This window comes from Bos indicus, chromosome 13 (genome assembly GCF_029378745.1).
Source record: "Bos indicus isolate NIAB-ARS_2022 breed Sahiwal x Tharparkar chromosome 13, NIAB-ARS_B.indTharparkar_mat_pri_1.0, whole genome shotgun sequence".
NCBI lineage: Eukaryota > Metazoa > Chordata > Mammalia > Artiodactyla > Bovidae > Bos > Bos indicus.
The window spans coordinates 54,239,061-54,252,106 of NC_091772.1; the positions used below are offsets into that span (position 1 = coordinate 54,239,061).

Genomic DNA, 13,046 nt, shown 5'->3' on the forward strand with positions numbered 1-13,046 from the left:
CACGTGGAAGGGTTGGGAGTGGGTCGGGGCTGGAGCCAGGGTGTGTGGGGAATGGTGGTACTGTAGGACAGAGTGAGGATGCCCAGGAGAGGCTTGGATACAGTTGCCTGGGAGGGTCAGGGGTCCCCAGGGTCAAGAAGGCTCAGAACAGGGTTTGGGGGCCTGGGACTCAGTGGGGATGTCACAGACAGTGGGGGTGTCAGAGCAGGTGGGGGGGTTCACAGACAGTGGGGGGTCACAGAGCAGGTGGGCTTATCAGAGCCAGTGGGGGTGTCAGAGCAGGTGGAGGCTGAGTCAGGAAGGAGAGACCAGTGCCTGGAAGCTGACAGGGTGACTGATGGACGAGATGGAAGCTGAGGGTTGAAAGTGTCCAGGAACCAGGTGGGGAGTGGGGAATGGGGTGTGGGGGGAGGGACAAAAGTGTCCCCAGACAGTATGGGGACCCAAGTCTCTGGGTGAGGCTCCTGCAGCTGGAGGTGGGGGTGTGGGCTTCCCCAGGAGCCTCCCAGGTGTACAGACCACTTCCTGGCATCCCAGAGGGACTTGATTCACCTCTGGCTTCCTTGCTGGTGGCCACAGCGCTGAATGCTGGATTGGCAGGCAGGCCAGGCATGTGGCTGTCCTCGTGGGTGGGACTCCATCTGGGAGCCGCCCAGTGGGCTCTGCCCAGCACAGTCCTTTCCTGGGACCTCCGCCCTACTCAGCTTTGGCAGAGAGTGGCTCAGTGAGAGAGGGGTCTGGGAGTCCTAGGATGTTGGGGACTGCATTTTCAACTGTGCTGCAAATCCAGGGGGTGTTCAGTGGTTGGGAAGGGGGAGGGCGCCCTCCCATTTTCTGGTGCCCTGCTGGACCTGCTCCACGTGGGTGTCCCATCTAGGGATGGCCTGGGTACCATCCACTCCCAGGGCCGAGGTGCCCAGGGAAAGTGAACCCAGAGGAATACAGAAAGTGCCTGGGCCGCAGAGGTGGAGGCATGGGCTCCCCGGGGGTCTGCTGCCGCCATGGACTCCTCCTGTTTCTGCCTGTGACAGGTCATGGCCTGTGTCCCCATGTGAGATGTGGACTCTGGTGAGAGTTGGCATGGGGTTCCCTGGGGCTCTGGTGGGTTGGGGGCTCACTCACCTGTCCTCTTGCTGCAGACTGATCCCACCCCTCAACCAGCTGGAGCTGCTGCGGAACCTCAAGAGCAAGTCCGGACTTACCTTCAGGTGGGCGGGAGCATCCACCGGCTCCAATCCCCCATGGCTCCGTAAGGGCCAGTAGGGGTGCCCAGGCTGGACTAAGGCCCCTGATGGCTCAGGATGTTCACATCCTGTTGCCTCAGGCCCTGGTGCTGCTGGCGGCTTTCCCCTGTTGCTGACCAGTCTTGGCTCCTATCCTGAGGGCGGCTGGTTTGGGGGTGGGCATGGGGTGGCGGTGGTGCTCCATATGGGGCGGGGAGGCTGGTGCTCTGGCCACACGTCAGAGGAAGAGTCCACCCTGGAGCATCGGGTGGAGACACATGGGTAGCACCTGCTGGTTCCTTCACGACTACAAAACCTGCGACTCCCGGAGCACTTGACACAGACGGGCTTGCCAAGGACACGGACTGGCCAGTGGGAGAGGAGGGGAGGATGCCTGCTGGGCCCAGCGCCCAGGGCTGTTTGAAGAGCTCTCAGCAGTGGGGCATCTGGAGAGGGTTGGATGGTGCCCCCCTGCAAAGATTCATCTGTGTCCTGGGACCTGTGAACATGACCTTATCTGGAAGAGTCCTCGTGGATATGGTTAAGTGAAGGACCTTAGCTGTCCTGAGTATCGACTGTGGAATTCGACAGCTCCAGAGCTTTCTTCACACTGCCTCTTTCAAAGTTTGTTAATATTGGTGATGCTGATTAAAACAAGTGTCCATAAACATGGGGTCATAGCACCCTCAGTCTCAAAACTTGTGACCCCTTCCAGATTCACTGTCCCTCCGGGATCTGCCTCCTTGGACCCCCCGGGGAGCTCCTGGGGGTGTGTGGGCTGTTTCTGCACCCCTCACACACAGCCCTGGCCCATGGGAGCATTGTGCATCAGCTGGGCCCTGTGTGGGGTCCAACCGCTGGGCCAGCTTCTGATATCCTGTGCTTCTGTTTGCAGGAAGGAGCCCCAGCCGGAGCCATCTCCCAGGTCAGTGCCCGCCTGCCTTCTGCCGCCTCCGCTCTTCTCTGCGTGTCCCGTGGAGCTCGCGCTGCTGCGGGGCCTGTGCATGCTCCCCAATGCCACTGCGCAAGGACCCCTGCCCGGTGGCGATGTGGGCACCTGGGTCTATGCCTCCTTCCAGGCCCCCGAGCTGAGGGACAACTCCTGTCTGCCCGCCTGTGACTGCAGCCCCTTGGGTGGGAGGTGGGGGGCTTCCAGGGGAGCGGTCCCACTGGCTCCAGGCACAGGGTCTGGGCTGCTCTGAGTCAAGGGTGGCCCAGCTGGACACTCCAACGGGGTGTCCCAAACACTGCGGATCAGGGTCAGGCAGTGCGGGGGGTGCTGTTCTGAGGGGAGGTCTTCACACCACCCCTGCAGGTCTTGATTTGTGGAGGTTTCTGGAGGATGGAGGAGTGGGAGAGGGTTCCCTTTGGGCAGGGTCTCCTGCCCCGCCTCACACCCCCTCGGCACTACCCGTGTCTGTCTAGGCCCCTGCAGTTCTGTTTGGTTCAGGTGAATTTGAGACCGGGACCCCAGATGGGGACTCCCGGGGGTGATCTCTGCTGGGGTTAGGGTGATAGCCCCTGCTGTTTTCCTAGTTTTGAAAGAAAGCCAGATCAATTCACCACTTTCGAGTCTGGTGACCTCCAACCTGCCCATGTACTGCTGTGTATCTCTGAGCTCAGGGGTTCCCGGGTGCCGTGTCCACACCTGCACGGGGAGTCCTATCCCCCAGGCCATGGGCCAAAGATGCTGCCTGCTTGTTCCTGCCCTGTGGACTGAAGGCTGCTCAGCTGTGAAGGCATTGGGCTGAGCCCTGCTTCAGCATCCATCGGAGAGGGGCATGTACCCCACCCCTGAGTTCCCAAAGCGGGTTGGCCACTGGAGCTGACCTGGAAATATCAGCAGTGCTTTGCCTCCAACCAGCCCAAAGAGCAGCAGAGATGACCCTTTAGATCCCAGACCAGAGTGGCTTTATCCTGGGCAGTGACCTCTGTTCTCATGGGCACAAACCAAGGGGCCCGGCATGGGGCTGTGGTCAGGTGGGCAGGGAGGGGGAGCAGCAAGCCTGGTGTCTGGGGAGCCCCGAGGCTGCTCCACTTTGTTGGTTCCCGTTGGTGCTGCCATCAGCCCCTCCTGTGAGCCCCCAGGACCCTGAGGCCGAGGAGGTGGGCACGGCTGCCCTCAGCTCTGCCCAATGGGCACTCTCTGGCCCTTGGCGCGGCCCCTCCGGCCTGTCGCGGCTCCCTGTGCTCGCCGCCTGCGCACCTCTCCCCTCCAGACAACTTTCGTCTCAGCCTCTCTCTCTCTCTCTCTCCTCTTTTGCCCTCCCTTCCCCCAATCTGGAAAATCTTGCCTGCCCCCCCCAAGTGCCTTTAATCATGTCACTGCCCTTCTCGGGCCCCTTTCACGTCCGCTCTGTCTTTGGGGATGAGGTGGCTGACCCTGAAGCAGGACTCCAGGTGAGGATTCACGGGAGCCCCCGGCTCTCCGGCACGTTCTGTGGCTCCCCCCTCGACCCCGCTTTTTGCTCCTCCCTCCCTCCCCGTGTGTCCGTGTGTCCCTGCCTGTGACCAGCAGCTTCCCCTGGGGGCCCCAGGCTGAGGCCCTGGGACAGAGGGCCGGCCTATCCTGGGTGCACACCTTTCAGCCAGGGCATCTCTGTGCCCCGACTGGAGCAGCCAGGAGCCCCTGTGCAGCACCCGGTGCACAGTAGGTCTGCAGGAAAGGGTCCCGCCCTGGACACCTGTGGGTGGGCTGTTCCTGGGCTGCCCGGCAAGGGGACCCTAAGCAGGTGGATGGGGTGGGTGCGGGGGCCCTCCACTGCCGGGAGACCCCTTGGTCCTAGCTCAAGGTGGGGACATGCACTGTGGCTGTGTGGGCGTCAGACCAAGGCGTGGGGCTGGCGGGGGTGGGCAGACGGGGGTCTCGGGCTGTGCTGCTCCGGGTGTGGCTCTGACCTGCCCTTTGATCCACCCCGTTTCTGACTGCCTACTCCTGTGCCTGGGGAACCCCCTGCGCCCCAGCTGCTTTGCTCCCGTCCGTGTGGCCCCCTCTTCATCGTGGGGGGCCATGTGCAGTGTTTGGGTGCGTGTCTGTCCAGTCTGGTGTTGGTGACTGTTTGTGGGCACCTCTTCCACCCTCTTGAGCCCAGGCCCCCCCGGGCTGAATGTGGGCAGGAAACCCCAGGGCCAGCCTAGAGCCCAGAGGCGATGGGCTGGAGTCAGGGCTCCTCACTGCCCACCCCAAGCAGAGGAGCAGTGTTCAGAGGGGTGGCTGGGCCACCACCAGTCCCCCTCCCCCTGCTCTTGTCCTGCTCTCAGACTTCCTTGTTTCACGCAGGAGCCTCTGGCCACGTGAGGCTGTTTAAATTTTCATTAAAACTAAAGAAACCGCTGCAGTTGGAGAGCCACTCCCCAAGCTCCTGTGCGTGGAAGCCAGGCTTGAGGTGTCATGTAGGAAATGGTGGGTGGGCAGTGCGGGGCTGCTCATCTGTTCAAGGCTGAGGTCCTTCAAAAGAGCCAGGGGCAGACATCCCACCCTACCTCATGCTCTTTCCTGGGGGAGGAGCCCCCAGGCGGGGCAAGGCAGGGCTCTGTGTGCAGGCCTGGGGACCCCTGCAAGGATCTGGCAAGGTCCCAGTCTTTAGGGTCTTCATCTGTCTGGCAGGCCCTGGTGGAACTGTGGCTGCCTCAGGGGTGTGCCTGGGCAGAGCACGTTTGCCCTAAAGTTGAGTTCTGTGGGCTGCTGGGCCGGGGTGGGAGTGGTCTGAGTCCTGGGAAGATATGCCCCTCTGCCCCGGGGGCCCTCTAGTTAGTTTTTTCCTACAACCTGAACTGGGGAAGGTCCCACCAGGGAAGCGCACATGCTTGCAGGGTCCTCCACGGAGGACGAGGCCGGTGAAGCCGAGGGAAAGCTCTTTGAGGAGCCTTGACCCTGGCTTGCTGGTGTTAATGTGGGGACATCCTTGCTGGGACAGTGGCAGGTGCCACCCGTGTTTAAGTGAATGTGAGTCAACACTGTTGGCTGCGTCCGGGTTTCCAGGCACAGCAGTTTGAGAGCCACTGTCTCAGAAGCAACAACTTCGAAGGTGGAGGCAGAGAGCAAGACCCCAGGGAAGTGAAGGGTTTCTTGACGTTCTTGCTGGTTCTTTTCATTTTTGCTTAAAAGTTTTGTGGCTCAGACAGTAAAGAGTCCGTCTGCAAAGCAGGAGACCCGGGTTCGATCTCTGGGTAGGGAAAATCCCCTGGAGAAGGGAATGGCTATCCACTCCAGTATTTTTGCCTGGAGAACCCCATGGACAGAGAAGTCTGGCGGGCGATGGTCCATGGGGTCACAGAGAGTTGGACATGACTGATCAATTAACACACTTGCAGGTTCTTATGCACAGCTCGCTCTGGCCTTTGTGGAGGGTCTTGGGCAGGCTGACCACGGGCAGCCTTTCCTGAACAGCTAGCCGCAGGTCAGGATAGCCTTCACCCAGGGTCTGGCCTTGGCCGGTCCTTTCGTGTGCAGGTGCCCCAAGCCGCCTCCTCCTTGGCTCCCCTCCGGGTAGAGGTGGCCACTGCATTCTGGGTAAATGGGGGCCACTTCTGATCAGGCCGCTGTCTGGGTTGGTTTGTGAAGCCAAACTCGCACGTTTTTCCTCTGGAAACGTGAGCTTTCTGAAATCCTGTCCCTGTAGAACCAGCAAAGCCTTAGCCAGCCCATGTATTATTTTTTTGTTGGCATGAATATAGCAAAAAATAATACATCTTTTGAAAGAGATGGCCCCAAATAGATGCTGGAAGGAAAAGGTATTTTTGGAGAGAAAAAAAAAGTTTTTTTCTCTCCAAAAATAGGGACTATTTTCTTTTCCAGGCTGACGGAGGACTTTGTGCGCGACCTCCTCACTCGCACTTCTCTCTCCCATGCGAACTCTGTGGCGGGTGTACCCCACGCCCGCGCGCCCGGCCGGGGTCCCTCCGGTCGCCAGCGCCCGCAGGACTAACTGTCCTCTCCTCATTTCCAGTAAAGGCAGACGGTGCGCAGAGTCCCTGTGTGGATGCTGCCCAGGACACGCTAGGTACCGCGGACACGCCGCTCGGACGACCATTGCTGCACGGCTCTTGTCCCCTCCCGCTCCAAACACTCTGCTTATTAGAGGTTCTAGATGCGCCAGGGAAAGGCTGGCGCCCGTCCGGCCCCCTAGGCCCCGATTCTGATTGGCAGCTCACCTCCCAGCCCTTCGTGGAGCCACTGCTTGCCTCTGACCCCAGGTGCCCTCCTGGGTGACAGGGCCACGGCGCTAACGCCCTTCCTTCGCCCCAAGCCAAACGATGCCCCAACGATGCTGTGCTCCAAGCAGGAGAGGGGCCGGCCAGGGGGTCTGAACCCGCAAAGCGCGCCTTCCGGGGTCTGATTGCTCTCCTGCGAGACTTCCGCATGGCTGGGCCATCTAGCACCTCTACTACGCAAGGGAGGGCGCTGCCCTCCACCCGCTGCCCGCCTGCGGGAGGCGGCTCTGTCCTGTGTGTGCGGGCTCCCTGTGGTCCTGGCACACCAAATGCACCAGAAAGCCCGAGGTCCGCGGCTCCCTCCTCCCACGTACAGGCCTGGTTTAGGGCAGACTGGAAACGGGACGGTGGAAGGGCCGACCTTTGCCCAGTGGGCTCCCTGACTGCCGGGACGTTTCCTCTCTCTGTGCCCTGTCTGCTCTCGGGGATGTGGAAGTGTCTGTCCTCCTGCTTGCTCTGGGCCCCCTGCTGCCCGCCCCACCCTGCCCCGTGCGGCCCGCAGGTGCTGGCAGCTGCACTCACCAGTCATCGTGTGCATGTGGTCCGAGCTGGCCCCGGAAGCAGGGATGTTGAGCGGTGGGCGTGGGGAGGGGCCGGGCAGCAGGTCGGGGTTCCAGGGCGGCATGCCTGCACACCTGCATCCATGCATGCTCCGAATCCTGCTCCCCCGGAGAGGGGCTCGGAGGGTAGACCCCCCCGCACCTGCCGTGCTGCCTGTGTGTTCTGAAGTAGGCCTGCGGGGGTAGGGGGCTCTTGCAGCCCTTGGAGGGGAGATTTGGGGTCCCAGCAGAAGCTGTCCTGCTTGCCCAGAGCTTGTGTCCAGGGGGCTGGCCTTTCAGGTCGGGGGCTGTGGTCAGGCTGCCTGGGAACCGGAAGGGCCAGAGGTGTCCATGGCCGGTCCAGGGGCCCAGGCCGTGCTCGGCCCCGCTATGTGTGTTTCACAACTCTCCCCTCATCTTCCTCACCTTCCCTGGGCATCCAAGGTCCAGCCGTGGGCCAGACGGTTCTCTCGGTGGATGCTGGCCCTCTCCCTCCAAGCTGGGCCCTGGCCGCACAGACTAGGGTATAGCGGCACTCAGCCGGGGCGCCCCCTCGCTTATCCTTGTTGATGGCTGGCTTCTCTTTTGGGGAGTTTGCCCTGGATGGGGGATGGGGGTGGTGGCAGGCAGGAGAGGAGAGGCTGGGCCTTGCTTTCTCCCCTAGACCTTCCTGAGCTTGCTCCCTGGCCCCGTGTAAATGCCCTTCACTCGGAGGGTGGGCTAGCCTCCCTCTCCTTCCTTGGGGGCAGGCGTCCAGAGCCCCACCCTGCGTTTGCTTCCATCCTTGGCTTGTGAGGTGAGGGAGAGCCTCTCTTGACTCCTGCAGGACTGTCGGCACTCGAGCACCTGGAGTTGACGAAGGATCAGGGTGGCTGGGGGGCTGCGTGCCTGTGACTCTGAGTTGTGATAACTGAGAAAGTCCAGACCACCACCCATGGTCCCCCAGCAGGGTGCTTCTCTGAGGTCTGAGCAGTCTGAGAGTCAGGGATGGGACGGCGGGGCCAGGGCGAGGCCAGGGAAGGCTCCTTCCTGTGGCTCTGTCCTCGCAGGCAGCTGCGTGGGGTCAAGTTCCAGGGACCCCTGGTATGTACAGGACAGCAAGTCCAGCTGGGGGTCCCCATCAAGGGCTTGGCGGGGCCCTTGCTTCTTGGTTCTCCTGGACCACCTGGTGGTCTCCTTTGGGAATGACGAAGATTATCTGCACACTGGCCCCCATGCCTTGGCTCCGGGGGTCCCTCGGCCCCCCACCCCTGTCTTGGCCTCATGCCGGGCACAGCAGTTACAGGCTTGGGGCTAGTGTCCTGAGCAAGCAAATGCCCTGGCTCCTGTGCTCAAGGGGACCCTGGGCACCCAGAGTCTCTGGGGGAACCTCCCCTCCGAGTGGGCTCCATGCCTCAGGCCTGAGAACTAGCACAGAGGGTCTCAGCTGGCTGGGGGCAAGGTGGGGGCACCAGCTTGGACTGCAGTGTCTGGGCTGGGTGGACCAGGCCATGGGCCTTCTCTTGTCCATGGCCCATCATCTCTGCGCCGTCTGACGCTGTGTCAGCTGTGGGTCCCCCTTGGGTCAGTGGAGGTGGCTGACCTGGGGCATCTGTGATGGGGCTGGCACTGTTTGAGGGATCAGCTGTGGTGGTCGCTTCCCAGGGGCAGCAGAGGCTCTGCCAGGGGCCCGTGTGGGCTGGCCCCAGGCCCTGGGACCCAGGGCAGTGCAGAGGCCACTCCAGGAGGTCCGGTGGCCCCTCAGTGTGGTGGCATGAATGGGTTCACAGTTCACAGGGACTTCGCTCTCCTCCAGGCAGATGGTGGTCTGTGGGAGGAAGTGAGTGGCCGCCTGGCCCTGGGCCTGACCTGTAAATACCACAACTGCTTTTGTCTCCTGCCTGAGGCCTGGAGGATGTTAGAACCGACAAACTCGGGGTGTCAGATCCATCTCCGTGGTTACCAAGAGATGAGGGCAGGGAGCCCATTATGGGGCTGCAGCTGGATGGCCATGGTTGCCCCCTCCCTGCGGCCTCTGGCCAGGGCTCGGCTGGCACCCCAAGTGTTCTCCAGAGCGTGAATGTTCTATTCCTGGATGGGTCCTGTTTGGGGGAGCCTGTGCCGCCCTGGGTAGAAGGGGTGGGCAGACCCTTGCCCTCCGTGCTGCTTCCCCTCCCCCTCCCCTATAACTCTTCCTCCAGGCAGCTCCCCAGGGTTGGGCAGAGGGGCCCAGGGGTCAGCTGCAGACCTCACCCTCCTGACCTGGGGCCACCCTCAGGAGGTGCCCAGGACGTTTGGAGAAGGAGGCCTGGCCGGACAGTGTGGCAAGAGCTCAGGCACCTTTGGGTGGTAACTGAAAGTGATTTCAGAGTCCACTGACCGGTCCCCGGCCAGGCTGAGCACCCAGTGGGCCCCGGGAGTCTGTGGTAGGGCTGACCCGTCTCCACTCACCCGGGCAACCCTCCTTCCCCATCCCCATGGCCTCGGCGCCCCATCCACCCACCAGCAGCCAGTGGGCTGGAGTGTTCTTTGCAGGGTGACCTCTCTTGCTGTCTTTCTGTGTGTCTGTCTGTTGGTTCTCGCGGGAGCAGTCAGAAGGTCAGTTTGAAAGACCGTGTCTTCTCCAGCCCCCGCGGCGTGGCTGCCAAGGGCAAGGGGTCCCCTCAGGCCCAGACCGTCCGCCGGTCACCCAGCGCCGACCAGAGCCTGGAGGACAGTCCAAGCAAGGTGCCCAAGAGCTGGAGCTTCGGGGAACGTGGCCGCGCCCGGCAGGCATTCCGGGCCAGGGGTGCTGCTTCGAGGCAGAACTCAGAAGGTGGGTTGGGCAGCCCCGGGGGTGGAGGCCTGCTGTCCTGAGGCTCTGGGAGGTGGGGCTGCACGGGCTTGTCCTGCATCACAAGCTCCATGCTCACCCACGGTACTGGTGACGGCACAGCCCTGCTCTTAGGGCAGACATTCCCCAGGTCCTGTGTGTGGACATACCACGTTTTGCCCATCCGTCCATGCACAGTGATGCCCTCTTATACTCTCATGGTGGCCGCTCCCCGAAAAGCACAGTAGAGGGAAGCAGGCTGAGAAGGCAGGAGTGGGGACTGGAGCGCTGCAGGGCCAGAGCACCAGGCCCCGCAGCGCCGGGTGCTGCCCGGCCCCTCACGGGCTGTGTCCTTCCACCCAGAAGCAAGTCTCCCAGGGGAGGACATCGTGGACGATAATAAGAGCTGCAACTGCGAGTTTGTGACAGAGGATCTGACCCCAGGCCTCAAAGTCAGCATCCGGGCCGTGTGGTGAGGACCTGGCTGCCTCTCACGGAGCCATCTGTGCACATGGGGCCTGGGGAGCGGGTGTGAAGACACGGCTCCAGGGGGATGCCTTGCGGCCGACACCCCTTCAGCCCGGGCCCTGCCGCTCACAAGGCACCTGCTGTCATGGCCATCGCCTGCACCCGGGTGCCAGGTGCCATGGACAGCAGGAGCTGTGCTGCACGGGGGTTCCTGACTGGACAAGGGTCCTCGGCACAGCTAGGCCCAAAGGTGGAGGGAGTACGGGGCGTGGGTGTCCCAGATAATAGGGCTAGAGATTCTGGGAGGGCCACAGCTAGGTGATCGTTGGGGGCTGCCTTTGGTGGTCTCTGCCCAGGGCTCACAGCCCCTCCTCTGACCCCTCCAGTGTCATGCGGTTCCTGGTGTCCAAGCGGAAGTTCAAGGAGAGCCTGCGGCCCTACGATGTGATGGACGTGATTGAGCAGTACTCAGCCGGCCACCTAGACATGCTGTCCCGCATCAAAAACCTGCAGTCCAGGCAAGAGGGCCCACCCTGCCCTGGGGTGCGGAGCCGGGTCCTCTGGGCCAAACCCGGGTGCTGTTCGGGGACCGGTGCAGTGCGGGCTGCCCGTTCCCGGCAGAGGTGTGGTGGCAGATGCGGCTGCAGACACAGTGGCTGGCCCTGCTTGCTGCCACGTCTGGGCCCTTCCTCTCTGGCCCCACGTCGGCCCCATGTGGGCTTTCTGCCGTGTCCTCATGTGGTCTGTTTTTGAATCTTTCTGTTGTCTCTCTCTTCTCTCTGCCCTTGCCATGATGGGCAAACGTGTATGTATGTATGTGTGCACATGCACGTGTGTGAATGCACACGTGTACTCACGTGTGTGCAGACCTTAGGCACACGTGTGCACACGTGTGTATGTGTAAAGTGCATGCATGTGCATGTGTGCACACGAGTGCAACACATGTTTGGCAGAAGTGTGTGGGTGTACGCATGTATCTGTGTGTGTCGTGTGTCCTTGCATGTATGTGTGCCCACGTGAGCTGGGGAGCTTAGTTCTGTTGAGAGGTGAAGGGGCAGGTTTCTGTGGGCCTGATGGGCAGCAGTTAGGCCATGTGGCACCTCTTCCTCCAGAATGGGAGGGCAGGTTCTCCCTCCCCTCATGCAGAGGGATTCCTATGGCCAGAGTAGGCGATGGGGCTGGAGAGGTGCCTGGTGTGGCCGGGGCAGTGCACACGTGGGAACTGCCGTCTCTGGCTTGTTCACTCCAGGAGTCAGTCGTACATGCATGTACACAGACACAGTGAGGACCCAGGACACACATGCACACAGAACTATGTCTACTCCAACATGCACATGCGTGTTGGCACATGTATACACAAATAACTGTTTCCTAAGCCGCATGTCCACACACATGTCCCATAGGCCAGCACACACACATGCACACTGAGTACACATGTGCTCAGAAGCACGCACTGTCTACACAAACGAGCACACGTGTCTGTGGTGCCCGTGATGCCATGGCTGGCGTGGGTCTATCCTGGCGTGGGCCTCACCCTCCGCTGGCCAGGCCCCTCCCCTGAGGCTGCTGCCAGTTCTCTGGCCCTGAAGCCTGGGCCCTGGCCATGGAGGGGTCTGGATGGTCGCAGCAGCACTGGGGGTCAGCCCAGCCTCTGGCCCCATGGCAGGTGGTGTCCGCCCGGTTCTGCTTGAGATTCCAGGGGAGGGGTCCATCTAGGCCTCCAGCTCTCCCTTAGGGTGGGGCCAGGGGTTGACCCCTTCCTGTCCACAGGCTTGGGCCAGGAGGTCAGCCGCTCAGTGTCCTCCTCGAGCATTGAGTAGACCTGTGTGTTTGTGCGAACGTCTGTGCCCATGCAGTTGTGTACGTGTGAGAGTGCATGTGTACACAGGTGTGTGGACATGTGCCAGTGCATGTAAACATGCAGGTATGTGCAGTGTGTGAGCGTGTACGTGTGTTCACATGTGTGCAAGTGTGAGCGAGAGGCCGCCCCAGGTCCCAGTGGCTGGCCCACCTCTACCCGTCACAGCAGCTGTTTTGTTCACCAGGCTCTTCTGTCCTAGATGGTCTCCTCTCCCTCCCTTTCCGTCTGGAAAACAGATGAGACAGACCCACCCCGCAGGAGCTGGATGTCTGTCGCTCACTGGCAGGGCCTTCATGTCCTTCCTGGGACCCTTGGCACTTTGCTGCCAGCTGCCTTGTGTCCCGTGCATGTGGACACTGGCCTGGGCAGACAGGGCCACGAGCTTGTGGACCCGCCCGGTGCCGAGGTCCTGGAGCTCAGAGTCCTTGCGCTCCAGGGTCGGGGCGGCCTTCAGCAGGTCGTTCCTTTTGTCTCTGCAAGTTCCTGCTGCCCCCCACATGTTGCTTCACGATGCATTTTCCCGGTGTCTCTTCTCTTGTTTACTCGCCAGGATAGATATGATTGTGGGCCCCCCACCCCCTTCAACTCCCCGGCACAAGAAGTACCCCAGCAAAGGACCCACGGCCCCTCCGAGAGAGTCACCCCAGTACTCACCTAGGTCAGGACACGCCCCGCCTGTCTGTGTGGAATGCCAGTCCCCTTCGCTCCAGCCACATGACGGCAGCACCCTCTCTGCTCGACAGGATATGGAGTTGTTCCTGTCCTTGACAAAGCGACGTCCTCTGAGGCCCCGGGAGGCTGGGTCAGGGGCCCTTGAGCTGCTCCTCTTGGCATGGTCCTGGGGAGGCCGTGTGACACCTGTGTGACTGCTGTGGGGCACTCCCCGGGCACAAGTAGATGGCAGCCCCCCAGGGACCAGATGCATTCAGACGTGAGGGCCTGCCTTGCGG

General features: G+C 61.8%; 1 protein-coding gene across 9 annotated transcripts in view; it reads left to right on the forward strand.

Annotated features, from left to right (window-relative positions):
- Nucleotides 1–13,046, forward strand: part of KCNQ2 (potassium voltage-gated channel subfamily Q member 2) — a 48,474-nt gene that overhangs the window by 26,433 nt on the left and 8,995 nt on the right. For 2 of the 9 annotated variants that reach the window (XM_070801298.1, XM_070801300.1), the window contains 7 exons: nt 1,140–1,208; nt 2,119–2,148; nt 6,173–6,226; nt 9,547–9,770; nt 10,131–10,239; nt 10,622–10,753; nt 12,647–12,754. In XM_070801298.1, coding sequence (XP_070657399.1) covers nt 1,140–1,208; nt 2,119–2,148; nt 6,173–6,226; nt 9,547–9,770; nt 10,131–10,239; nt 10,622–10,753; nt 12,647–12,754 — 726 coding nt within the window. The remainder of the gene's footprint in view (nt 1–1,139; nt 1,209–2,118; nt 2,149–6,172; nt 6,227–9,546; nt 9,771–10,130; nt 10,240–10,621; nt 10,754–12,646; nt 12,755–13,046) is intronic. The other 7 variants (XM_070801304.1, XM_070801305.1, XM_070801299.1 and 4 more) reach the window with 6 other exon arrangements.